The sequence below is a fragment of the Pristis pectinata genome, chromosome 2 (genome assembly GCF_009764475.1).
Source record: "Pristis pectinata isolate sPriPec2 chromosome 2, sPriPec2.1.pri, whole genome shotgun sequence".
Taxonomy (NCBI): Eukaryota; Metazoa; Chordata; class Chondrichthyes; order Rhinopristiformes; family Pristidae; genus Pristis; species Pristis pectinata.
This window is the reverse complement of record NC_067406.1, coordinates 113,609,043-113,635,197: the sequence shown is the minus strand read 5'-3', so window position 1 is coordinate 113,635,197 and position 26,155 is coordinate 113,609,043. Positions and strand designations below refer to the sequence as shown.

At 39.9% G+C, this 26,155-nt stretch overlaps 1 protein-coding gene across 5 annotated transcripts in view; it reads right to left on the bottom strand.

The window, feature by feature from the left end:
• Positions 1–609: 609 nt before the first annotated feature.
• dclk2a (doublecortin-like kinase 2a) overlaps positions 610–26,155 on the bottom strand; it is a 272,001-nt gene continuing 246,455 nt past the window's right edge. For 4 of the 5 annotated variants that reach the window (XM_052035871.1, XM_052035879.1, XM_052035888.1 and 1 more), the window contains 2 exons: positions 24,773–24,886; positions 610–10,111 (listed from right to left, as the gene is read on the bottom strand). In XM_052035871.1, coding sequence (XP_051891831.1) covers positions 9,932–10,111; positions 24,773–24,886 — 294 coding nt within the window. In that variant the 3' untranslated portion in view covers positions 610–9,931. Of the gene's footprint in view, positions 10,112–15,238; positions 16,494–24,772; positions 24,887–26,155 lie in introns of those variants that run through there. The other variant, XM_052035907.1, reaches the window with a different exon arrangement.

Here is a 26,155-nt window from a genome sequence, read left to right as displayed (position 1 = left end):
TTCTCTCTTCTCTCCTCTAGAAGATACAGGAGCCTGAGGGCACGTACCACCAGACTTAAGGACAGCTTCTACCCCACTGTGATAAGACTATTGAACAGTTCCCTTATACAATGAGATGGACTATGACCTCACGATCTACCTTGTTGTGACCTTGCATCTTATTGCACTGCACTTTCTCTGTAGCTGTGACACTTTACTCTGTACTGTTATTGTTTTTACCTGTACTACATCAATGGACTCTGTACTAACTCAATGTAACTGCACTGTGTAATGAATTGACCTGTACAATCGGTATGCAAGACAAGTTTTTCACTGTACCTCGGTACAAGTGACAATAATAAACCAATACCAATACCAAATACCATCCACTTTTATCTCTGATGATCTCTTGCGCAGATAGGTGGCATTGAGGAAACTGGAAAAATGAATGAAAAATAAAGGAGATCTCTTCCATTCTAGAATTTTGTACCATGCTCTCTTTAGCATTATCTACATAGATATAAGGTAACCCATATATTGCTTATTTGGGATTTTGTTTAACTTTCAGATCTTATCAGATATGTATGGAATAAATAGTTCAATAAAAGAGACAATTGTAGTTGATGGAGGACTTTTTTTTATTGTGCGAATTTCTATTACAAAACTAGCATCAGGACTGAAGAACTAAGGATGGGAACAAAAGACTGAAAAGGAGAAGAAAGTACAAGCTTATTTCAACCATTGTTTAAGAACCAGTTCTTCTTATATTTTTCTACACTGCAGATGACAAACTATCACAATCAGCTAAAATTTAACAATGAATTGCCAAGGATGGCCAGATTGAGATTTCATTCTCCACTGAAAGAATGCTTTGGTAAATATCTCAATTCATTTATTAGCATGCCATTCACTTACAACAGCCTCTGCTCACTTACACAGCTGTGACCCCAGCACAGCCCAGCAACCTCCTTGCATCAGTAACCTCAGTGCATGAGATGTCAGTCAGCATTCTCAGTAGTGAATGAGTTAAGCAGTGGACTTGCCAATGTTTGTGTAACATGCAGGATAGTTTATTCAAAACTGTAGAAGAAGAACTAGGTTATAACTGCTTATTTTAAAGTTTGTAATGTAACACAGGATAAATGTTGAAAATCAGACATATAGCCAAAAAGAATGAAATCTTTTAGAAAACTAGTGCACTTTCTTTTCAGGCTTGACAGCTATAAATACCTTTTATAAATTACCCCAATAAATAAAACTCCAACTCTTATATTCACATTCAGTGAGGCTGAACATGGTTCCCAACAAATACTGATCACATTTCTCTGACATGCACATGATAAACATGTTCTGAAAGGCCTTTATTAGGAAGATGTTTGTACTGATTTGACTCCATCCAGAAACAGTGCTGGAATATTTCTGGAATCCCTCGAGTGTTTTGTCCAGTGCTGTACATAACAAATCCATCCCCCTTCACAATTACAGAGAGCTTTTGTTTTAAAATGTAAACAGACAAATAAAACACACTTTGATTTACAATGAATAATAAACACTGTTAATTATGATTGGCATTTTGGTGAAGTTCACAGACTAGTCATTGTTCTAAATGAGAATTTATCAACCATTCTTGGCTGGGTAAGGGTCAATCTTTATACATCCATCAAGCCAAAGGAATTCTGATCCACTGCATGGCATAACTTAATTACTCATGCCAATGAATGGCTCATTTATGTAGAATTGTTAGAACAGTATGCTCAGACTAATGCAAGGCCAGCAAGACATTGTGCAAGGAGTGTACTTATACAGTAAAACCTTCTGGCAATGAATTCAGTGCAAGGACAATACTGTCTTCCTGCCATCCGGCACGTATGGATGTACATAGTTTTAACTTCATTGTAATTTAGCAACACATCTACAACATTCATTTATAACATGTGATTTGCATGTTTAAAGCAGGCACCCCAGTTTTCCTTGTGGTGTTCTAATAACCTATCTCAGTTATGTAATGGTAAATTGGTGCACATAATTTAACTGCTTCCCCTTTGTTTTAATCAGGCCATAAATAATAATGAGCTAGTTCAAACCTAGGTCCATATTTGAGAGATCAGCAGCATTTTCTAGAACCCTGTGCTGGAGTTTCAATTTGATTGCACTTTTAGCATATTTCCCCTATACAAAATACACCAAATCTCACTCACAAATGGCATTCAGTCCCACTCCCACTCAGGTTTTTGTGATCTTTTGATCTACTTTTTAAAAATAAGTTACTAGAAGTAGGCACTTCTCACAAAACTTTCCATGCCCCAGAGTAAATTAATCACTATTGGGAGTTTCTATTAACTGCATTCATTGGCGAGTCTCTGAGAAAGATCTAAAAATTCAGCTGAGATATTTTAGAGTTAAGAAACTAAAAGGTCAGTTTTGAATGATTTTTTAAAAAATTACTCAATGATTTTGAATTTGAGCAGAAACTCAGGGAAAAAAGGCACACCAAACTGGGCATAAGTTGAGGCATAATTAGCATTGGAACTGGCAAGCTCAAATTCAAACTCTACCCTCTTGTATTCCTTTGGAAATGCTACATCTGGAAATAATAACAAAATTGGATCTGTTGGCTGATTGACATTGAGAAAAAGAGAGCAATCAATGTAAAATTGTGCAGCAAAGTAGATGGAGGTAGCCATGATAAGTGTTATCTTCAGCATTTTCTGTATAATGACCTAATGTTGAAAGTTTAATGATCTCACCAGGACAGCTAAACTACCAGCATGCAATGATACTGTATGACTTGAACATATCAGAAGCAAGCTTCGGTGTTGCAGCCATTTTCCTTTCATTATAAGTGACCGATAAATGCAGATTATCAAAATATTGCATTAGGTGCCATCAGATTCTTCACATCCATTTCCTTTCCTCAATTGCAAGTGAGCTGGCTACCCAATGAGTGTTTAATCTTCATGCATGAGGAAAACTAAAGAGTAAGTCTGAACAATGGGGTCATCACAGCAAGATCTAATCCTATCCTCAACTGACTGACCAACAGTGTTAAGGAATTTGCTTACAGATTTGAAAATTAGAGAACTCATTGCTGACAGAAATTAGCTGTGGTATCCACTGATTTACACTTTGGTATAAAAATCAGTCCAAATATTTATTTTGATAAATTCTGTTGGCAATTAAGATCGGTTACAGAGGCACAACAGAAATGGCTTACTGGTCAGTGGATCAGGCTGAAAAATCCATCAGCACCCACAATGCAAACCTGAAAGTATATTATACATGCTTGTGTTGTCGAGTCACCAGATCTTAGTATGTGTTCATTGTTATTCTTGCATATTTTACTTGATCTTTCTTTTTTCCCCTCATCTACTTGAACCCCCACCCCTAGCCCAAATGACATCATCATGATATAGCTAAGGAGGGAAGCAGCATGCTCCCAAACTCCTCACAATGGCATCTTAAAAATTAGCTTGGCCCCTTGACCCCAGTAGATCCATCCTTCAATTTTCTCTTCTCAGTCTCAGCCCAGGTCTGTCCCCACTTGATACTTTCCACCAGATGTCCTCCCCAAGAGTTGAATGTCACATGGAGAAACAGCTGATGAATCTACATTCCACCACTTTGAAATGTTGAGTTATAGGCTGAGAAACTGTAATGTCTGCAAAAATACACCTGAAAGTGATGCTGTGCAGGTTGTCCACATCAGTTTGTCCGAAGCTTCCAATTACAATAGTCCACCATGCATGAAACCCAAGGCCTTTCATGGGAAAGGTCTTGCAATGTGTTTCTCCAGCAATCTGCCATGATAGCCATGAATGTTAAGTCAAGTCAAGTTGAATTTACTGTCACATGCACAGGGACGGTGAGGTAGAGGTACAATGAAAAGCTTGCCTGCAGCAGCATCACAGGCACGTAGATTCAGACAATACATAAACATAAATTTTATATATAATAAATAAGAGGGTTAAAAAATTGGAAAGGAAATATGCTTGGGAAGGGAATCTGATGGTGGGGTTGTGAAGTAATCAGGGAGTACAGTGGGAGTTGGGGGGATTGTTGGGGAGATGAGGAAGATGATAGACAGGGGTGAGCATGAATGGGTGGGCTGAGGAGGGATACCGATTGGGTGGTCAGGAAAAACATTGGGATGGCCTCAGGAAAACGATAGGGTATGGGGGAGCAAAGGGTGCATATGATCTGTTAAAGAAGCCAACTGGAAGATGACTGACACCATGCACTCCCCAGCAGGGTGGCACTTTGACCAACAAAAAACAGTCCCCAACCGTTCTTGTGAGGCCCACACTATTCAAGGGCCACATATGCAAGTGATTCAGAATGTGTGCTGCACATTTTTTTGACATTAATGTATGTGCTCAGCAGTCTCTGTGCACATACTGTCATATGAACAGAGGATCTGGATTGAAAGCCCAGTATATGCTGCTAGCACACAGCCTTTAAAAAAATCCACTGTGAGCCATACAGAAACATTATGCAGCATAACAACATTTCTAGTTCATACAGTTTAACTTTAACTGTGGACAATACAGTCCAAGTTTATTGCACGTTAATCCCAAAAAAAAGTCCAAGGGATCTCTCTCATTCCATTGATGTAATTCCTGTTTCCCTAAATAAAAAGTTTCCTTTAAAGTTACACAGCAGAGGAAGAGAAGAAGACCTGGGAAAATTCTAACAAATAATCTTAATTGAATCTGCTATCTCCAAGCATAGCAGTCAATAGTCTGGGTTAAAGTACCTTGCATTTATGTAAGCTATTCTACTGTTCTTCACAAGGCAATGGGTCAGGCTGGGATATGAATTGTAGGCTATGTGTTGATTATTCATACGTGAGCACAAAGTGGGAGTTGTTGACATGTTATTGAATGACATTTCAGCTCATTGTGTCCTCCTTCACCAAGTCTACATTCACACTTGGAACTGAGATGACTGTTGGGCAACAAGGAGCAAGAACCCCAGCAGATGTTCCTTCTCTCCTGACTAAAGATGCTGAATTGAATTGTTGGGCTTCCACTGCCATCACTGCTAAGATTAGGTCACCAGGGACAACCGCTGTGGTCCTCGAGGAGAGATGTTGTTGCCTGGACCCGTGGTCTCTGCACAGCATCCACCCCCCCCCCACCCGCTTTGTAGTAAATGTCAACCTTGACAAAATGCAGGCATGACCCTTGCAGCTGTAGCCAGAGAGAGAGGATGAAAAGATGGAGAGGAGCACAGGAAGCTGGGCAAAAGAATGGCAAGACAGGCAGCAATGGCATGAAGCCTTCTCTGGAGGTGCTGTGAGGGTGGAGATAATTGCCTTGCTGTTCAGTTAAAAGGCCCCTTATATAGAAGAGGCAGCCAATCCTAGAGAGGGGGAGACCTCTCCAACAACTGGCACTGCGAGGATCATGCCAGACAATGACCAGTTCAACCAGTGCAAGTAATAATTTCCTAGATGCAATGCCATTTCCATTGCCCACGTGTCCAACACCAAATGCTGGATTGATAAAACTGTCCTGGCCCAGCCAAGTAATGTAGCTGCAAAAATGTCAGCGGCTGCGCATGCTGCAATGAGGAATTCAACTCCCGACTTGTGTAAACTCTCCATTTACTACAAGGCACAAGTCAAGGCTGAGGAGGGAGCTCTCTTTTGCCTCTGTGAATGCGGCTCCACAGCAGCTTGAACTTATTTAGCACAAATCAATGAGCTGCTCTACCGCCCTCGTGAACCACCCTGAACATACGCTACAGTCCACCATTAGTGCAATGCCTGTACTGTTCATCACCTACAGGGTGGAAGGCAACATTTCGTCAAAGCTTCCTCAGCAGTACACAGAAAAACCTCGGCCTTCACCATCTAAAAGGACAAAGGCAACTATCATTTCAAGATTCCAAGGAGGGTTGACAGGGTGGATGTTGAGATATTTTCACTAGTGGGAGAGTTTCAAACAAGGGGATATGGCTACAAAATAAAGGGCTGGTCATTTAAAACTAAGGTGCGTAGAAATTTCCTCTCTTGGGGGGAAGTGGAACTCTGGAATTCTCTGTCTCTGAGAGTGGTGGAAGCCAGATCATTAGATATATTTAAGGTGGAGACGGATAAATATTTGAAAGATTGAGGAATTGAGGGTTATGGGAATCAGGCACAGATAAGAAACTGAGGCCATCATGGATCAGCCATGATCATATTGAACAGTGGGACAGGCTTGAGGAGCCTGGTGACCTACTCCTGCTCCTATTTTCTTGTGTTCTTGTGTATTTGAGTCCAAATTAGAGGATGTACACCAAATTACACAGTGTCTTATCTTGCAGTTATCCATCTCTGATCTTTGTGTTCATTTTTCACAATGTTCTGGTCTAGCACTGTAGGAGTTCCTTCACCACAAGCAGCTGGCCAGGAAGTTGAGCCATCATGACCGTCAATAGCAATTAGGGATGATTAATGCATGCTGGCTATCCAGCTACACCTATCACCACATGAGAATATGAAAGAGATAGCTGTTCCCATGCTACCCTCCCTTGCTACTGTTCATCTGAATGTCTATTTGAGCTCAAACACAAAGCAACCAAATGAATGGGTAAAACCAATGCATACATGAAAACAACAAAATCATGTAATCACTGATGAATCGACCTTGGGCATTCCCTCAGTGCATGTCTCCCACGTGTCTTTCCTTGGTTACTACTTCTATGCAATTCACCCAAGTGGCTGCAGCCAGGCGAGGAGATAATTGCTCATTCGTAATGGAAGAAGATCAAGATGGCCATGAGGGAAATCGCAAGCAGCTCTGGGGCTAGATGGACCAATTTCATCTCCATTGTCTTATTATGAGTGAGAGCAGCCTGGGCTACAGCAAGGGCATTGCTGGTGGTGTTGTGGTGGGAGCCTGACTGCTGAGAAAGCCCCCAGGTTTGCTGCCACTACCAAGAGCTGTGGCAACAGCAATCCTCGTTATTGGCTGGAGGTCTGATCACTGTAGTGCCATCACAGCCTCAATGCTCCTGATAAAATGGATGGCACAGTAGTGCAGCAGGCAATTCTGCTGCCCCACAGCTCCAGTGACCCCGACCTCCAGTTCTGAATCTGTGGAGTTTGTACATTATTCCTGTGACTGTGTTGGTTTCCACTGGGTGCTCCAGTTTCTTCCCACATCCCAAGGACATGTTGGGCGGTAGGTTAGTTGGTGACTGTAAATTAGCCCCTAGCATAGATGGGTGGTAGGACCACATAAGACAGTAGGTTGCAGGGACAAAAATGGGGGAATAGGATTGATGGGGTTGATCTGAGAGCCAGCATTGACTTGATAGGTTGAATGGCCTCTTCCCGTACTGTGACTGAGTCTGCTATTGTTGATGTGGAACTGGATTCCCCTGTGCTCCTAAGCAGGGGTGTTAAGACATGCCCATATGTACAAATGTATATAGTGCACTTAACATGCTTTTCCAAAAATGGCCACAATTAAATTTCTGCTCATGCTCCTGCTCCCAGATACCTTATGTATCCATTCAGACAAGCCTGACAATGCCCCACGTATCTCCGTGCTCATTTTGGTGCACCATCATAATCCTCACCCAAGTCCTCTGGAGGTGCGAGGCCTTGATTTCTGAAAAGCAGCATAAAAGCTCCACTACCCTGCCCTCAAGGCTTGGCTTCAGGTGAGATGTAGAGATTCCTGCTCTAGGCCACCCTATAAATTATATGGAGGACCAGATAGTCAGCTGCTGGTTGTGACTCTCAGATCAAGGGAAAGGGTATCTGAAAGGAGAAAGGCAGAACAGTATACTTATGACAAGGGGAAAGGACATGTAAAGGAGGCTTGTTTAAACTAAGTTTTATAAGGTTGCAAGAAGAGGAAGTGGGATTGGAGAAGCTGTAGTAGGTATCATCTTCTACAATCTCTGAAACACCACTGGCCACAAGCTCTTTAGAGTCTGACCTCTTGGTTGACAACACCCTCTTCTCAATCCTACTGTGGCCACAATATGCCACCATCAATGAGCTGCTGCAATGGGCGGGTCCTCACCAGCTTCCTCTGCTAGAGAAGGTGTGTCAATGTGCTTAGAGCAATGTATCTTTCTGATGTGCCTCTTGTTGCTGAATAGCTCAAGACAGTGCAGCAGTTTGAAGAAATCTCAAGAATAAAGCACCCATAAAGAATAAATACTTAACCTTCAAACCATTAGTTAAGCCTCCTGGTTTTGACCTAATGCATAAAATATGGAAGGCTCTAGATCTGATAGTGCCTGTGGCACTAGTGGGTTCAGCAGAATCTGACCGTGGCAACTCTGGTCTAAAATGGTGAAATATTGGCACCCTGCCCTTTGTTCACATTCAACAGTGGCAATGCAGAGATGCACTCCTCCTCAGGAGCACTGGACTAGCTAACTGAACTGATGCTGGATTTATAATTGTTGCTCTAAGTCGGCTGTGTGAAAAAAGGAACAGCAGCAAGGTGCGTGTGAAATGTGTGTGATTGCTGGAGCTGTGGTAAATGTGGAGACTGTTGTTAGGCGACTGTTTCAGGTGTGAATCCTGGAGCCTTGAGTAGGTATTGTGCATTTATTGGCACATGGACGTCATTGATGTGTTTGCTGAACTGATCGCACTTGATCAACTGATCACAGAAAATACCTTTTCCGGCCTGGGAGGGCTCTTGCATTTCATTTACGTTCTTCACAACCTCCTCCCATTCACACTTGAGACTCATGCTTGAATTCTTGCATGAATTGCACTAAAATAAATTGAAGCAGGTTCCTCAAGCACTGGGATTTTGGCATACTCATGTGATCAGGTTATCTGGTATAATAGATGATGTTTGGCTCCGGTGAATTGAGGAGACCTGTGTTAATGGGGTGAATGTGGGCCCCAATGAGTTGAGGTAGACCCATCATCACAAAGGTGCACACTGATTCCACCAGGGATCCACAACTACCAGCAGCTTGATTTTACACATGATCATTTTCTCTGCCGTTTTATGCCCTTCCTTAAGAATTTGGAAGTTTTGTCATTGTTTTGCAACTCAATGTGATGATGTCTGCTCTGCAGATCCTAACACTCATTACTTAGGGAAAACTTTTGCAATAAAAGACAATTTGGCTAATCCAGTTTCTAGAAGCTTTAGTCTAAAATGAACCAGAATGATTACGTTCTAATTTGGAACCAGGATTTCCTTTTCAATGTGAGATCATCAGCCACATATTTTAAGCTCATTTACAAGGTTCCACCTCCAAGAACAGTGATTTAAAACAGCCATGTGCTGATTTGCCTCCTTTAAAATTGGCTGTCTAATGAGTGACCCTGAAATTTGCTGGGATTATCTCCTACATAATTTTAGCAGGAAACCAGGAGACACCCCAGGAGAAATGGCACCAACATCGAGAAAAGCTGTGTTTGCCATTCTCCTGCTGAGGATGTGCAAGGAATCTACTAAAGTTATGGCAGGAGAGTGGAGTCAGTGTACAGATAAAGCAACTCTGCCAAGTTCAACAAGGAGATGATGACTGTTTCCAATTACGGGATTCTCTCTGTTATCCCATAAGAAAATATAATTAATTTGTTGAACAGCACAGTGTTTAAGCTCAGTCAAATTGGAGTATTAGTTGATGAGGGTTTGATAGGTGAAAGTATTGATAAGACAAAACAGTACGGTATCACAACACCTAAACCCTTATCAAACCTCACTGACAGCTTCTCACATCAGAGCTCAATCTCGCTCCCACATTTGCGGCTGAGGAATCCTGACTCCCTAATGCGATTCACAGGTTACAGGAGAGTAGCAGAAAGCACTTTGACACAAAACCAACAGTTTACAAGCAAGTTTGTTTAAAACTAACTCAATGTGGTTCTCTTTAAATCTTAGTTGCTTTAAAGAGGGTTTTTTTTAAATACCATGCTTCTAAAAGCACAATACATTTATCTCCTCGAGTGTAGCTGTACCAGGCCTGCAGAGCATGCTCAGACAGGAGGTGCAGGGGCCACAACTGACTCAGATGAATAAGGGGTAAAGGTCATGGACCCAGACACGGAAGGATCTTCAGCCGGACAGGGTTGAGATGTTTGCACCATACCAACTCCTTCAATATCTCGCTGGGGCTTACCACTGAATATCTGACTTTCTTTATCGAGAGCTGTGTACTGGAAAATAAAAAGGGAAGAAAGAATGAGCAAATGTATAAAAATATAGAATGGATTGATGTTCTTAAAAAATTGAATTGTTGGATCACATTAAAACATACAAAATAAAGAAAAAGAGAGTATCAAAGAAACACATCTTCTTTGTGAGCCTGTTTAGCTCTTGCGCTTCTCCAAACTGTGAACGGTGTGCATCTGAAGGGCAACATGTCAAATTCAATTTGGTTTGTTGAAAATTATGGACCTAGTTCAATGCATCTTAGATGATGTATATGTGAAGCACTAACAGGTTGTTTGATTAATGGAGCAGCAATTTGAAATGGTCTAACTCAGAGGTGTACATTATTTTAGCCATACTTCAACACCACTAAGATCTCTGGGCAAGCTTACACTGAAGTATTGTCACTCCATGGATGCACAAAGCACTAATGCTGCTTTGTGTGTGGAAAGTATATGGTAAACTAATAGTACTGCATAATAGAACTCTGGCTATAATACACACATCACTACTGAAACGTAAGGAAATAAAAGCAAAAGGGAGAAAAATAGATTACTCACCAATTTGCACCAATCACGAATAAATTCCACCTATCTAATCTTGAGGTAAGGGAAGAGAATTGCAGGAATACAAATCCACTTACAATTTACATTTCTATCAGCTCTTTAAAATGGTAGACAATATCTCAGCGCAGTTAACAAGGTGTGAAAATAGCCATGAATGGAAATGATACTTTTGGGAGCAATCATATGATGTCCCTTCCTGCATTGTCAGCACCACAGGGATACTCTCAAGCCATTACTTTCAATTCTCATCAGTTACAAGAGCTATCAGTATGAGGGTACATTTGCCACTGGGATGTAAAATCCTCAATAATGATAACACAACCTGCATTTCAATTGTTCGTTTTGTGTGTACAGAAAATTGATATAGATCTGAATGGAAAGGTTGTTAAGGAATGAGATAAAAGTTTTCAGGAAACTTTTGTAAGCATGTAGGGAGATGGCAGAGGGCGTAATCTCAGTTAGAAGGGAGCTCCAGTGGGTTGTTGTGCCGTGATAGAAGCAGATCAACAACGGTGGAGTGCAGAACAATGAGGAAGCTGACATTAAAAGAGTGCTTTTCTGTGCAATGATATGTGCCCAGAAAAAAAAAACAATGGGGTTTGGTGGGGTATTGTTATGAAATGATTTGGTAATGATAATTTTAAGTCGGCATGTTGGGGCATGGGAAACTAAAGAAGCTTTGACAAATCAGGTGTGTTGGAAATGCAAGACTTTGCAGGGATGTGGAAATGAGACCAGTCATTCTAAGTGAAATGCAATTATGGAATGGGCATGAAGGGCTGGTTAGGAAGGAATTACACATCAAGTGCTGTATATAACGACATTGAGAAAAACTTTGACTGTAGTAGGAGTCATGGCAAAAGACAAATAATGGTCTGTCAAAAGTAGTGTTGTTAATGAATATAAGGCAGCACTTTGTAAATCTCTCCCTAAACTATTTAGAAAAATATAGAAAACTCAATGTTTGCACTAAATTATCTACCTACTTACCAAACCACAAGATGGAAGAAAAGAATTATACAGCACTTTATAATATCAGGATGTACCAGATTAAGTACTTTTGAAATGTTGTATCATTGCAAATGCTAAATTGCACGCACCAAGTTTTCATAATCAACAATGCGATAATGACCAGATAATCTTGTCTATTGATATTGGGTGAAAAATAAATGTTTTCCAAGACATCATTGAGAACTCCCCTGTTCTTCAAATGGTGCCAAAGTACACTTTGTTCAGTCACCTGACACAGCTGATGTCCCCTTGGGTTAACATATTATTTGAAATGATAAAGCTTAATTCTCATCTTCCTGAAGATAAGACAATTGGGACCTATGGAATGCAGAACAAAATTTAATTTGTAAGTAAAAAGACGACACTTTTTTGGTCTCTTACATTCCACGTGTCATTTACATCAGTTGTAATCTGAGAATGAAAGGGACTTTGGGATTTGAAAGGAGGTTTAAATAACTAAAGCTCTGCAGAATTGTGTATATTCGTCCAACAAGCTCAAGGCTAAATTGTTATGGCAGGTATGCAGAGTAACTCACAAATTACCTGATAAATGAGGGTGTTCATTGTAATTTTACAATATTAGTGGGAATTACTTACTGACCAACATACACAATCAAAAATAAGTTCTGTCTTTCTAATCGTGACTTACAGGAGAAGCATCAGAATACAAATCCATTTATAAAACTTACATTTCAATCAGCTTTTTATATGATAAAAAATCTCAGAGCACTTAAGAAGTCCAAAAAAAGTAGTGAATGGGAAATATACTTTTGGGAACATAAATGATGTGATGTCCCTCTGGCACTGCCAGTACCACATGGACACTCCACTGTTTTTAGTAACTTTTGGAATGTAATTGTTCTGAAATTCTATATTCTTTAACAGAAAGTAAAGTAACTTCCTCCTGAAACACTGATGAAATGCTTTGGTATCCCAAGATTATTATAGGAGGTCTATACTTTGGTGCCAATAATTTACATGGTTTCTTAGAGACTAGTTCCCAGGGATGTGATACAATCTGTCCAACCATATAGGAGCCAAGGCAAATGCTGTGAGATTTCACACCACTTTTTTTTATATATATGACTTTACATTGAGAACCTTGTAAGTGCAAGAAGTCATAAATAACTGAAAAAAGTCCTGGATCAATACACAGGCTCAAAGCCAACTGGGCAATACAATAATCAGATATACTTCAGGTCTCCGCAATACTCTGATGTCTCTTCTCTCATCATGAGAAACACCTACTTCATAAATTTAAATGATTTTGATACCTCAACCGTTTTTATTATAAGGAAATATTATAGTATTTGAAATTGACTCGACAATAAATTGACACAAACCAAAGGGTTAGAGGACAGACAATGTCAGGATCTTTATGGTCACTGGGTCGACTGGAAGGTTTCTGTGTTCAAATGTGTGCTTAAATACTGGCATAATACAGAAAATGTACCATGGCAAAGTATAAGGTTTAAATATTTTAAGCCAAAAAGACAAAGAAAGCTGATTAGTTTGACGAACACATGGGTCTTTCAATAGAAAAGCCGTTGTATGAGCTCAACGACCATTGGGGAAAACACAAGACTAGAAATTGGATCCATTGTCACCTATTTCTCATGCTCAAATTGTGTAAGAACGCGATTTAACCCTGGTAAGATCACTGTACTGATCATTTCCAATTGAAATTGCACCTCTCAGAAAAGTGAACATGGCATTTCTTACATAATTCCCCTGAGTGTATCTGACATTTTCCCAGTGACACTCACAACAAAAACTGCAGTTTTTGGATGCTACATACAACTCTTACTGAACTCTCATACTCAAGAGTACATTGTGCTGTCATTGCAAATGAGACCTCAGTGAAGGGGTCTCTATTCTGACACTGACAGCATGCAAAGAGCATCTGCCAGTCTCAGTTTTAAATGCTCAGGATATTTGAAACCTCATCACATGTTGCTCCATCTGCGATTGCAGTCTTTATATACTGTGTACATCAGGGATACATACAGTGATCTCCATCTCATTGATCAGCCACAGCTTGCAGAGGCTTGGGGCAACACACAGCATAGGACTCAATCACGGCAGTTGATAATGTGGGGGTGGTGGTGCTTACACACACGGGGAATTGCTGTGTTGCCCCACCCCACCCCCATGTTCATGTTTGCTTGAACTTCATAGCAGCCTCTAATACAGTTGAGTTGTGGCTACCATGGGCAGGGTTCTCTTAAGGTCTGAGTGATGCCCTTTCTCAGCAAGAGAAAGATGTGGGATTTGGGAAATTTTCATGCAGCTCATATTGGGAACTGCATAGGATTCTGCATGTAAACCACAACAGCAATATTTTTGACATACTTTTGGCCAATTCTGTGATTTTTTTGCAGGGTTTTAGTCTTTTATGCAGCACATTTAGCACACCAAAAAGGGTGAAATCCAATTTCTAGGCATTCCTAAAAGACATCTTTTACGTTATTCCTCGCATGAATAATGCATGGTGGTTCCATCCAAAACTCTGCCTAGATGACTCAGTCATAGCGTTTGTAATAGATAAAGAAAGGAAGGGCTCAGTGAGGGTAATTCCAGTGCTCTGCAAATGTCATGTCTTCCTTAAGCCTAAAAGTTCAATCTAAAATCCTATGACTCTCGCACAGCCAAAATAAAGTGATTATTTTTCATGGTCATTCTATGAATTGCTGTATGTGGAATTATTTTTGCCCAGGGCAACAAAAGATGAATTGCCAGTCCATAATCATATATTGAAAGTGCAGCTAGAGATCATTCTATCTTTGTAACCTTACTATAACAATTCAACATTCATTATAACTGCATGTTAGATTACAGTTTTTCATTTCAGTTGTGCTAATATTGTGCCAAAAGGTATATTTTTTCATATTGAACAAGCTTTCTTCTTTAGTTAGGGGGTTATGAATTTTAGAACAATGCACCACTTTCATCACAATGATGTCACATGGAACATATCTTCGGAACATGTCTTGATAAGGGATTGTCAGATACTCCTTGAATGTGCACATTTAAAGACCCTACCTCATTAGTTTGAGCTGGTAGCAATTATCATTTCTCTCCTAGAAAACTCTGATTGAATCCTGCAGAATTAAAGGGTTAAAAGCAAGCTGATGCACATCTTCATATGGTTTGCCATACTACACTCTCTATCACCCAGTTCTGACACCAAGATTGGTTGGATTCCTAAATAATGCACACCTCCTTGCACAATGTTGTTCTTTAGCATATCTCCAAAAACAGAAATATAGAACAGAGTTCATCTACTTTGTCAAAACATTCACCAGGTATGTGTTAAATGTTTGGCTGGATTAAGAATCATGCAGAGCAAGTAGGAGTAATTCAAAACATTTTTTTTCTCCTCTGCCCCAATTTTGAAATTGTTTTTAAGAGGAAGAAGCAGTGTGAGTGCAGCAAAAATGTGAGCAGTGCTGACGCGGTTAGTTCATGCCATTGCTTTGGACCAGTCAGAGAGGAGCAATGCAGGTGTGGGTCAGAGAGACAAGGGAAGAAGCACAAAGATAGCAACTAGTCACATTTCAGACACATCCATATTTATATAGCTAAAAGAAAACACACTACAAATGTGGCTGCAAAAGCATTTTTCAATCAGTTTGCTGATCCCACTATGAATGTTTTAAATTTTTACAACCTGCTGGGTACAGATTCCAATTTGGACACTTTACTCAAAATATAAAATAATGCTGTTCCATTGTAGATGATATCTTGTATTGGGAGTTTGTCTAAGCACTGACAACTCCTATATTTTGTAATTCTGACTTGCCAATTATTTGCATAGATGTTTTAAAGGTTTATTTACATTTGCAGGCTATTGTACATTGTTTAAAACATTTAAAGTGAAATGAGATGAAATAGCCCTTCTCCAAATCTCTGTTGTAGGGCTGTATAACAGAACAATCATTGCAGCTCATACCTTATTATAACATGCAAAATACTTGGCTCCCAAGAACTGTGCTTTAATAAGGGTGGATAGAATAGTATTGCCTTTACTAGCTAATACAGACATCTCTGCAATTAATAAAAACACTTAGACCACATTAGCTTATCCTGGAGAACCAAGCATTCACATGAACATAATACAGAATGCAAAAGCACTGTAATAATCAGGCTAAATGAAACAATTCTGGAAAAAAGGGATACAGATTTAGTGGAAAGCAAAGAATTTTTAGCAAAGCTTTTGACGTAGCAACTCTTCCAATTCAGCCTTGCTAACACCAGATGGCACTCAAAGACCACTCTGCCTACTTAAAATAGTTTCAGGTTGTCTTCCTTTTTTGGAAGTTCTTGGTTTCTTCCATTATTTCTGGAGAATTATTAATACCAGTGTTTATTTTAAAACCAATTCTTGTCCACGTGCAGTTGTGAATATATTTTGGCCTTTCAAATCAAGACTTCATGTGAGATTTATTATGTGGTAGATTTTTCTGAAGTTCCTGTCAAATATTCAGCAGTCCAGAAATTTTTGAGCCTCGAGTGAGTCTGAGGTGAACTTAATCCAGCATGAGCAACAGAAAAGAAAAGTATGTGCTCTCCCATATACGACACCATCAGCCTTAATCCACACCATGAAAAGTTCTGCCTTGTGAGCTGAGAAAGTTTAGAAAAGAGCTGTGAGGCACAAGGCGACAGGCCATGCAAATATGGACCCGGTGACATTTAGTGAATGATCCCCCTGTTAGGGCACTGCGTTCTATACCATGATGTTGTTCCAGGTTTATCCAGTGTCTCAGTGTGAGGATTGGAGCTCACCCTTTCTCTCTTATACTTCAAACTGTCAAAGAAAATGAAAAATACAAAAACAAAACATATCAAGGCCATTTCCATAAATAAATAAATGTTGGTTAGAACTCCAAACAAATCTATGTCTAAGCAATCTCCAGCTACTGAAGTTCAGAGCATGCTTATACTCCAGCACTGTAGGAAAATGTAAGGTAGTCACCCTTCTCTATCCCAACTGCTGAATCATCCTTATGCAGCAGAGCTGTGCTTATTTCAAATTGTTCATACCAACACCTACCATCGACTCTGAAATGTTGCGTTAACCACCAAGTGCTGATAGTTCAGGAAGCCATGGCTTGCCTATGTTTTTATTGGGTCACTTCGCAAGATCACGGGTTAGTCACTGACTGTTAAGCTCATCCCTTTGCAAAGTTCCTACTTCGAAGAAGGGAAATCTGATACTGTGATTCCTTACTCTTTCTTCTGTGGCAGAAAATAGTATAGAAAAAGATGTTTTTGACTGTCTATGCAGCAAGCAAGATGTGGGACTAACTTATAGATTAGGGGAATCAAATGGACAAATCTAAAGTACTTAATTTGTTATTACAAATGTGTTTTCTCCACTCCTGATGGTAGTGATGTATTCTGAGAAAGTGGCAACTTCCTGCCACTCGTCCAAATGTCAATGTTCTGTTTATTCACACCTGGAGGTTTCCTAATTTATTACAACTCTCTCCTATCATACTTCATCACAAAGTACCACACCCTCACACCCACTCTCCATCCTCCTAACAACCCATCTTTTGTTCCTCCTTGCTCAGGTGTATATTACTTTTGCCTAGAATGAAATCCATTGTTGTTGTTAAATGGAGACCTCTACTAGAGACTGCATGTGCAACCTCCATTTGAAACTTTCTGATACTTAAGTGTACAGAGCCATTGGGCCACCTCACAGGGCAAATTCATATGAACCATGAACTTCTGGAAACTCTTCAGTTCTCTACTGTAACTTCTGTGGAAACTCCAACTCTCTCAGGCTTCTGCCAAAATTATTGGCTGACATCAGAAAAACAACATCCCCCATCCCTCCTCTCCTCATCTTCCTGGTGTTTTCAGCTGAGGCACAGTTCCTGGCTTCAGGCACACAATCAAGAAGGAAAACAACAAATAGGGGAAGGATTTCCTCTTAAACATCTGCCTGCAATCCTGACATTGACCACCTGGTCAGGATCAGTATGCATTCTTGGAGGGCTCCAGCATGCCCCTGGGAACAATGTAAGTGGAGGGCTTGGTTAAGACTGTTGTCTTCAGCAGGGGAAAATGGCCTCTACCAGGATCTCTCCCTCTATTACTACACTCAGTAATCTAACCAGAACACCCAGGCCAACTGCCACTCTTCACGGTGTAGAATTTGGGGGAAGTAGTGTTGAAAGTGATGGAATCAGTATTTTGGGAAGGAAAAGCCCCATCCTACCCTCCCAGCATATAGATATACAGGGGATGGGCAGCCAGTATCAGATCTGACTTGAGTGGCAGGTGGAAAATAGAGGCTATGAGGGAGGTAAGACTAGGGTTTGCAGTTCCTGGCAATATCAAAGTGGATTTGGAATGGATAGCAGAGAAATGGCATGGCATGCATAAACCTCATCACATGTCAAATTGGAATTGGAGGGGAAACCTAATAAAAAAGTGTTTGCTATTAATCCTGTATTGAAACAAACCATGAAGTCAATTATATGTTGCACCATTTATACTGGTTTCAGAGGCAGAAGAAAATATGGAACTCAGCTAACTGAAGAATAATAATTGAAGAGCAACACTGATTTTGTGCACTACAGTTATTATCTATAATACCACTCAATAAGTTTACTCTATGGAATTCATTCCACAGCAATGATTCTTAACAGCAGTCCCCCCTCCCCTTTGCAATTCAGTTGCTGAACTGTCCAAATCAGAATATTCCGAGATGATCCAGACTGCATGTTGAGCTAGTTACTCTTGAAAGTGCAGTAACAGGTACCCCTGCACATGGCTTTAATGTTAAAAAGTGGAAATTCATCTCTGGCTGCTTCTCCTGAGCTTTATCCAGTGAAAGCTGCTGTAAGTGCTTACCTGTAAAAACTAACTGAGGACAGAATCAGCCTTGGATGTGATGGCCTCTATTATTGAGCAATGTACTGGCACACCCAGTGCAGATGCCAACCAAGTGAGCTAGTGGAAGATTACTTTCAGCAATGCACAAAGAGGGGGGCAAAAATAAACAATTTTATCTGATAGTTTTTTCCATTTTCTCCTTCCATGATAATCTCACTGTCCTTCAAAAATTTTATATTTCAAGAAACAGAAAAGGGGCCTTGTATGATTGTATGCCTGGCCGATTATAAAAAGCAAGAGTTGGAGAGGGAGTAGTGGGGTATATTTGGATGAGATGTTAGCTTCTTACATCCATCTAGGATCTGGAAACATATCTAATCCAAAGAGAAGCGAAAGTCACTTCTCTGGCAGGAACCATTGTACATTGGTTGCAATCTAAGTAAGTGCTATGATAAACATGCCATGCAACAGCAGGAAAAATCATCTTAGTGTCCATTCAATTGATTAATTGAAAAATTTCAGACACTGGCAAGCTTTTATGTAGATCTGGTCTAGATCCCTAGGTCTGGTGGAACACCTTGTATAGTTCTGCTCTATATAGTGGGGACATCTTAAAATTGGAGAGGTTGCTAATAGGCAGCACCCATAGGTGGTATCCTTATAAAGAGCAGTGGTGAACAAGAAAGTGCATGTTGATAGAAAAACAAGCACACTGACACCTTGAAGTAGGGACCTGAGCTATGAAAATGACATTATTCATCTTCAGTGATCTAAAGGGGTATGAACATTTTGAACCCTTAGAATATTTTAGCACAAATTAGAGCACTATAGTCTCAAGCACAGGACTAGATATAATTACTTGACACAAAGAATGGTGAAAAGAACATGGTCACATATATATATATATATATATATATATATATATACACACACACACACACACACACACACACACACACACACACACACACACACACACACACACACACATATATATATATATATATATAGGTGTGTGTATATAGTGTGTTCAGTGAAGCAGTGGAATGAACAGAGGAAACAAGGTATTTGTTAATTAAAGTTATCAATGAATACGAGAGTCACAGTAATACAAAGTCTACAGTTTCATGTACAGAAGACACTTGCAGTGCTGTACATTCATTTGATTTTAAGCACAGAGTGAACTTTTACAACCTTCTTCTCAATACTTCCTTCAGATTCTCTGATTTTTAGTGCCAGTCCAGTGTCCCTAGATTTTTGGCTTGCTACCCAAATGAAGGTCATTAGTGGCATGCAGATCTCTAATCAAACTGGATTGTTCATAGTAGTTCTGATTTGGAGTCCCTTGGTTAGAATCATTGAAGCTGGTGGGCTGTGTGAAGTTGTCATTTTGTTTTACTACTCAGCTGAAACCTGACCTAAGATGAATCAATACAGTGCTACTGCAGCAGAAAAGCCAATAAACCATATATGTGTGTAAATTGTTGCCTTCATTTATCTTTATCTTTAATCTCAAATCTTTGCTTCACCTGCCTTTCTAGTTTTACAGTTCACATTTCTGGCATGTTTTACAATTTTCTTGTGTCTAGAAAATCATGATACTGTTTCTTCTTTTTTAAAATGTGATACATGGCATTCTTGCAAAAGGAACAATTTTAGGTAGTGCTTATAATAGGTGGCAATCCTTTCTAGCAATAAATCAGAATCAGCAGGTGTGCATTCCATCTCCTTTTTATTGAGCTGATAATTACAGTAACGCATGGCAAATGCATATCATCATGCTTAGATTCTATTGCCTTAATTTTTCCAGAACAGTTCTCCTGATCTCCTGTCATACCTTTGGAAGACCTACAGAAGAACATCTGTTTATGTCATTTCTCTGGGGGTTTATGGCAATTTTCCTCTGACTTTATGAGGTAAGGGGATTCAGGGGAACCTTGAAGAAATTCTATCCTGGTATCTCTGTCCAGGAACAAGATGTGCAATTTGTAAGTGACACCGCAAATATTGGAAACACTTTTTCTTTCCCCTCATTTAGACATATTGATGAATTTCCAACTGATTCAGAGGGATATTAGTGCTGGGGACTGGAAGTGATTGCATCTAACCTCTATCTGCTTACATTGGATTATTTGTTGTTTACTCAGCTTCTTCAAACCTTCATCGACCAGTCCCTAAGGATGAAGTATCAAAAGGCATACCTGTGATCCATTAGACTAGTCTCAAAGTAGGAAATTCATTTTACATTACATCATCTCTCATATTCATTGGTAACTTTCACTAACATTCCCTTCCTGAGCACTTTTTCCAAATGATCTCTTTTCACCAAAGTCTCTCATCTGTGGGATCATTCTAGTAAATCTGTTCTGCACTCTCTCTAAGACCTACAAAACTTTCCTAAATCGAACAGATTAACTAGAAACTTGAGAGGTACTTGAGAGGTAATTTTTTGATGATATTTATCATAATGCGGGATGTAGATAAAGTAAATAAAGAAAAATAATCTTATTGTAGGAAGGGTTGTGAACCAAAGTACACAGATGGAAAGCGATTAGCAAAAAAAAACGAAGGTAATATGAAGAAAGACACTTGCCTGCAGCAAGTGGTCATAATCTGGAATTCACTGCCAGAAAGGCTGGTGGTTACAGATTTGGTTGTGGCTTTCAAAAAGGAATTAGCTAAGTACTTAAAGACAAGAGAAACTGCAGGATTTTAGGATGGAGCCAGGGAATGAGATTACATGGCTTGTTTGTACAAAGAAGCTTGTTCAGCTAAAATAACTCCTTCTATGACTCTATGATCATGGCATCACCTCTGAACCTAGGATTCAATGCCCATTCATTGTTATCTTTGAGAAGACGGTGCTAAGCTCCCTATTTAAAATGCTGAAGGCCTTCTGATGTTAAATGAGCAGTGATATATTTCCATGTTAAGATGGTGTGAGTTCCTTACATGGACCTACTGCCCTTGTTCTAAATGTAGAAGTTGAGTATTTGGGTGGTGCTCTTGAAGGAGCCTTGTCAAGCTTCTTGCAGTGGATCAGAAAGATTTCATGTTCAGGATGGTGAATGGGGAGCCAATCAAATGGTTTGACATGTTCTGGATGATGTTAAGTTTCTTGACCAAGGAGGTCAAGGGTGCCCAGGAATATTCTTATACCATTTACTTTCTGTCTTTATGGAGGTACAAAAGAGCTTTGATAATTAACTCTCTGAAAAGGTATGACAGAGATTGAATGCACTGTGTATGAGGAATCCCAAGAAACTGCATCTGACAACCCAGCTAAACTTATTCTAGCATTGCTTTATGATCAAGTGTTGCACAGTGTCAAAGAGCTGAAAGCAGAAACAACCCAAGTAAGCAGAGACCACTTGTGCGCTTATAAACAGGAAGGGCAAAGTGCTTTCCATTGTTGTAGAACACTGTGCGGGTGGTTTCCTCTGTCCTTTATTTGTAATGACATCATTAGCAATTTTGAGACAATGTTCTTCGCACAGAATTTGCTGTTTGATAAAAATGTTTAAATAAAAACCTAAAATATAGTCCCAAGTAACATTCCTGAATTTGCTTGCAATGTTATTACAAGAAGTTGAAATTAGGGGTTCATATTAGTTGTGACAAGTAATGGGCGTGAAATGATTGGAACACTGGGCTTGTGTTCCATTAGTGACAGGTCCTAGGACTGTTCTAAATTTGTCCTCTAGTTTTAGTACAATAAACTGCAGGCACTTGAATAGTCCTATAGGAAGGGGCTACTGAACAGGAAATGGATGCAGGCCAGTTGCAGTCTGCAATGTTAAAGCAGAAGCTCAGAAAGCAGATCTGCTTCTCCTGGCTGCATATTGAGGCAAATTTGTCTGCTGGTTTCCAGGGTATTCTCCAGCAGTCACTTTAAAAAAAACACGGATTAGGTTGATCAAAGCATGAAAAACTAATCAGAACAGCAGAATTCAAGCTCTTACTAGTCTCAGTAAATTACCTAAAAATATTGATATGAGACCAGTGTTCATTTCAGGCAGGTGCCAGGGCCATCTTAAAAAGGGACCCTATGAAGTTTGTGAGAGTTTTACCTTAGATGTGAGTAAGTCAAAGACCACACCTCAGAATTCTCCAGATCTGATTTGGCGTCTCTGGTAGTTTATGAAAATTGCTGGGCTTTGGGAACTCAGTAGCCAACTCTAGCTCTCTGTAGGCCAAAAACTTTGCTCCCCAGAGCTGCATATATGACCCTGACATCACAGCTATCTGTGTGCCTCATTAGAACATGGTTTCAAAGCAGATGAACAAATAAATATGTTCTATTTGAAATACAGCTGTTTCTTAGACTGCTAACAGACTAGAACACATGGACACTTAGAACATTGAACAGTACAGCACAGGAACAGGCCTTCCAACCCACAGTGTTGTGCCGAAGTAATTAAGCTAATGAAACCCAATGGCTTCTGCCTGTTCAAGGTCCATAACCCTCCTTTCTCTGCATATTCATGTGCCTATCAAAGAGCCTCTTAAAGGCCTCTATTGTATCTGCCTCCACCACCAACTCTGGCGGTGCATTCCAGGCATCCACCACTCTCTGGGTAAAAAACTTGCCCCACACATCTCCTTTGAATTTCTCACCTCTCACCTTAAATGCATGCCAGCTTGTATGAGATATTTCGACCCTGGGAAAAAAGTCTACTCTATCTATGCCTCTCATAATTTTATAAACTTCTATCAGGTCTCCTATCAGCCTCTGCCACTCCAGAGAGAATAACTCTAGTTTGTCCAACCTCTCCTTATAGCACATGCCCTCTAATCCAGGCAGCATCCCGGTAAATACCTTCTGCACCCTTTCCATAACCTCCACTTCCTTCCTATAATGGGGCGACCAGAATTGAATGCAATATTCCAGCTGTGGCCTAACCAGAGTTTTATAAAGCTGCAATAAAACTTACTGACTCTTGAGCTCAATGCCTAATAAAGGCAAGCATGCCATAAGCCTTCTTTATTACCCCATTGACTTGTGCAGCCACTTTCAGGGAGCTATGAACTTGGACCCCAAGATCCCTCTGTACATCAACACAGTTAAGGGTTCTGCCATTAACTGTGTATTCCCCAAGTGCAACGCCTCACACTTGCCCAGATTAAACTCTATCCACCATTTCTCCACCCATATCTGCAACTGATCTACATCCCGCTGTATCCTTGGGCAATCTTCTACACCACCCACAATGCCACTAATCTTGCAGTTCTAAACAATAGGATTCCTTTAAATCCACAGAAATATATTAAAGTATCTCAATTTGGATTATAATTACATTCTATTTGTAGCCCACTGCCCACTTATCTGTAGTTTTTACTGCTCCATGAAGGGAATTTGGAGGGGACATAATCCAACCTGACGTGCCTAGCAGGAAACTTTAGGGATCATATCAGCACACCGTATTCTGTTCTAGGCTGTATCCATTTTCTACTTACTTCAGGGTGTGAGCCGGAACACAATGAGAGAAAGTGGTAGAAGAGAAGAAGGATAAGGAGGGAAAGGACAAGATAGTGAGTGTGGAAGCAAAAGGCATGGGGAGGAGAGGGAGAAGCAGGATGAATACATACAGCCTAATGAATTACATAAAACTTATAGCACAAAACATGGCATTCAACCCAATTTGTCTCTTCTGGTGTTAATAAAAGCCTTCTCTTACCCTACTTCATCTAAACCTATCCTCCTAACAGTTCTCCTCAGAACAGGGTTGAGAGATTGTACTGAGAGAAGGGCAGGAAAGGGAGAACCAGAAAGAGGAAAATGAGAGTAGAAGAAACAAGATTGATAAGCAGTAAGAAAAGAAGGAAATAAACAAGCAATAGCAAAGAAAGTCTACAGAGAAAAAGAGACAAAAGCACAGGATTGATAAATCACTTCCCCCAAAAGTAATTTACATCCAGTTTCTTTTTCCCGATCTGGACATCTTTTCTATTTCAGAATAGGTTGTAAGCTTACTCTTTTACCCCAAGATGCTATCAATGCCTTTCTAGAGGTAGTTATCGCACTAACAACACAATGTCCATTGAATTTGTTCTCCTCAATGAGCGCCTTGTGGGAAATCGCAGGCATGGATCTGCAACTTAATATTCTGGGATGCAAACTAATAGTTTCCATAGGCAGATCAAAATGCTGCTTGGTAGGAAATGTAAGGAAAACTGCTGAAGTTCTAGTTGGAGATTTTCCTTAATGAAGATTTATCTGTATTTAGTTTAACTCACCATAATTACACTGACGCCTGCAGTAGTATTGTTCTGCTTTGTTGCTGGATTAAAGTGCTTTCTCAATTTGCCAGTTACTGCTATCTGCATGTCTTGCTCTTGTGCCATATCATCCTGCAGGAAAGAAGTATTTAACAGGTAAAATCTCCCAGCGGTTTCTGCTCATACAACTGACTCTGGACTGCTGCAGCATGGTTCTGTGCCCAGGATAGGAATCAGCATAGATTAAGTTAAATATAATCCTTGGTTTGCAGACACAAAGCATCAACATCGCCATGGATAGTGAATCTAATTCTTGAAAATACAATTTTAAACAAGACCTGCACTTCAATCCTGAACTACTCAAACGTCTTTATCATATGGATCTTCACAATATTAGAAACTGCAGAGAGCTGTGGATACAGCTCAAAACATCACAGAAACCAGCCTCCCCTCCATGAACTCTGTCTATACTCCTTGCTGCCTTGGTAAAGCAGCCAGCATAATCAAAGACCCCACCCACCTGAGACATTCTCTCTTCTCCCCTCTCCCATCAGGCAGAAGATACTAAAGCCTGAAAGCACAGACCACCAGGCTCAAGGACAGCTTCTACCTTGCTGTTTTAAGACTATTGAATGGTCCCCTAGTACGATAAGATGGACTCTTGACCTCACAATCTACCTTGTTTGACCTTGCACCTTATTATCTACCATCACTGCACTTTCTCTGTAGCTGTGACACTTTATTCTGCATTCTGTTATTGTTTTACCTTGTACTATCTCAATGCACTGTGTAATGAATTGATATGTACGAATGGTATACAAGACAAGTTTTTCACTGTACCTCGGTAAAAGTGACAATAATAAACCAGTTCCAATTACAATTCCAGATCTAATATTGGAAAGTAATTACAATAAAAACAAAGGGGTTAATTTTTATTTTTGTAGAAAATGAGGATTAGCAAATTATTTTGTAATATATCTCCTGCAATTTTCATCATTATTGAAATGAATGAAAAATTCCCAGATTAGTCCCAAGATTTTTTTCCTAGTTCAAGCCATATTATCTAGTTCCATAATTTAAAATAATATTCCTGACTATCTTTTTCAATATCCTTAACCACCTTCTATAACTTTCAGCTGCCTGCTTTCCAGCCTAAAAACCCACGTTTATCATTGAGTCTACAACTTGGCTGCTTTCAGTTTTACTTTAGTTATTTCATTCAGAAAACTTCAGTCACTCATCCTTGGAGTCTCCAATATCTGCAATATGCTACATTGTCTCATTTGCAGATTTGAAATAGTCTTCCCATATACAACACCAGGACTTATATAATGCAAGGAAATACAAGATGAGGACTTGTATAAAGCAAGAAAATAGAAAATGGGGATCCCACTGCGTATT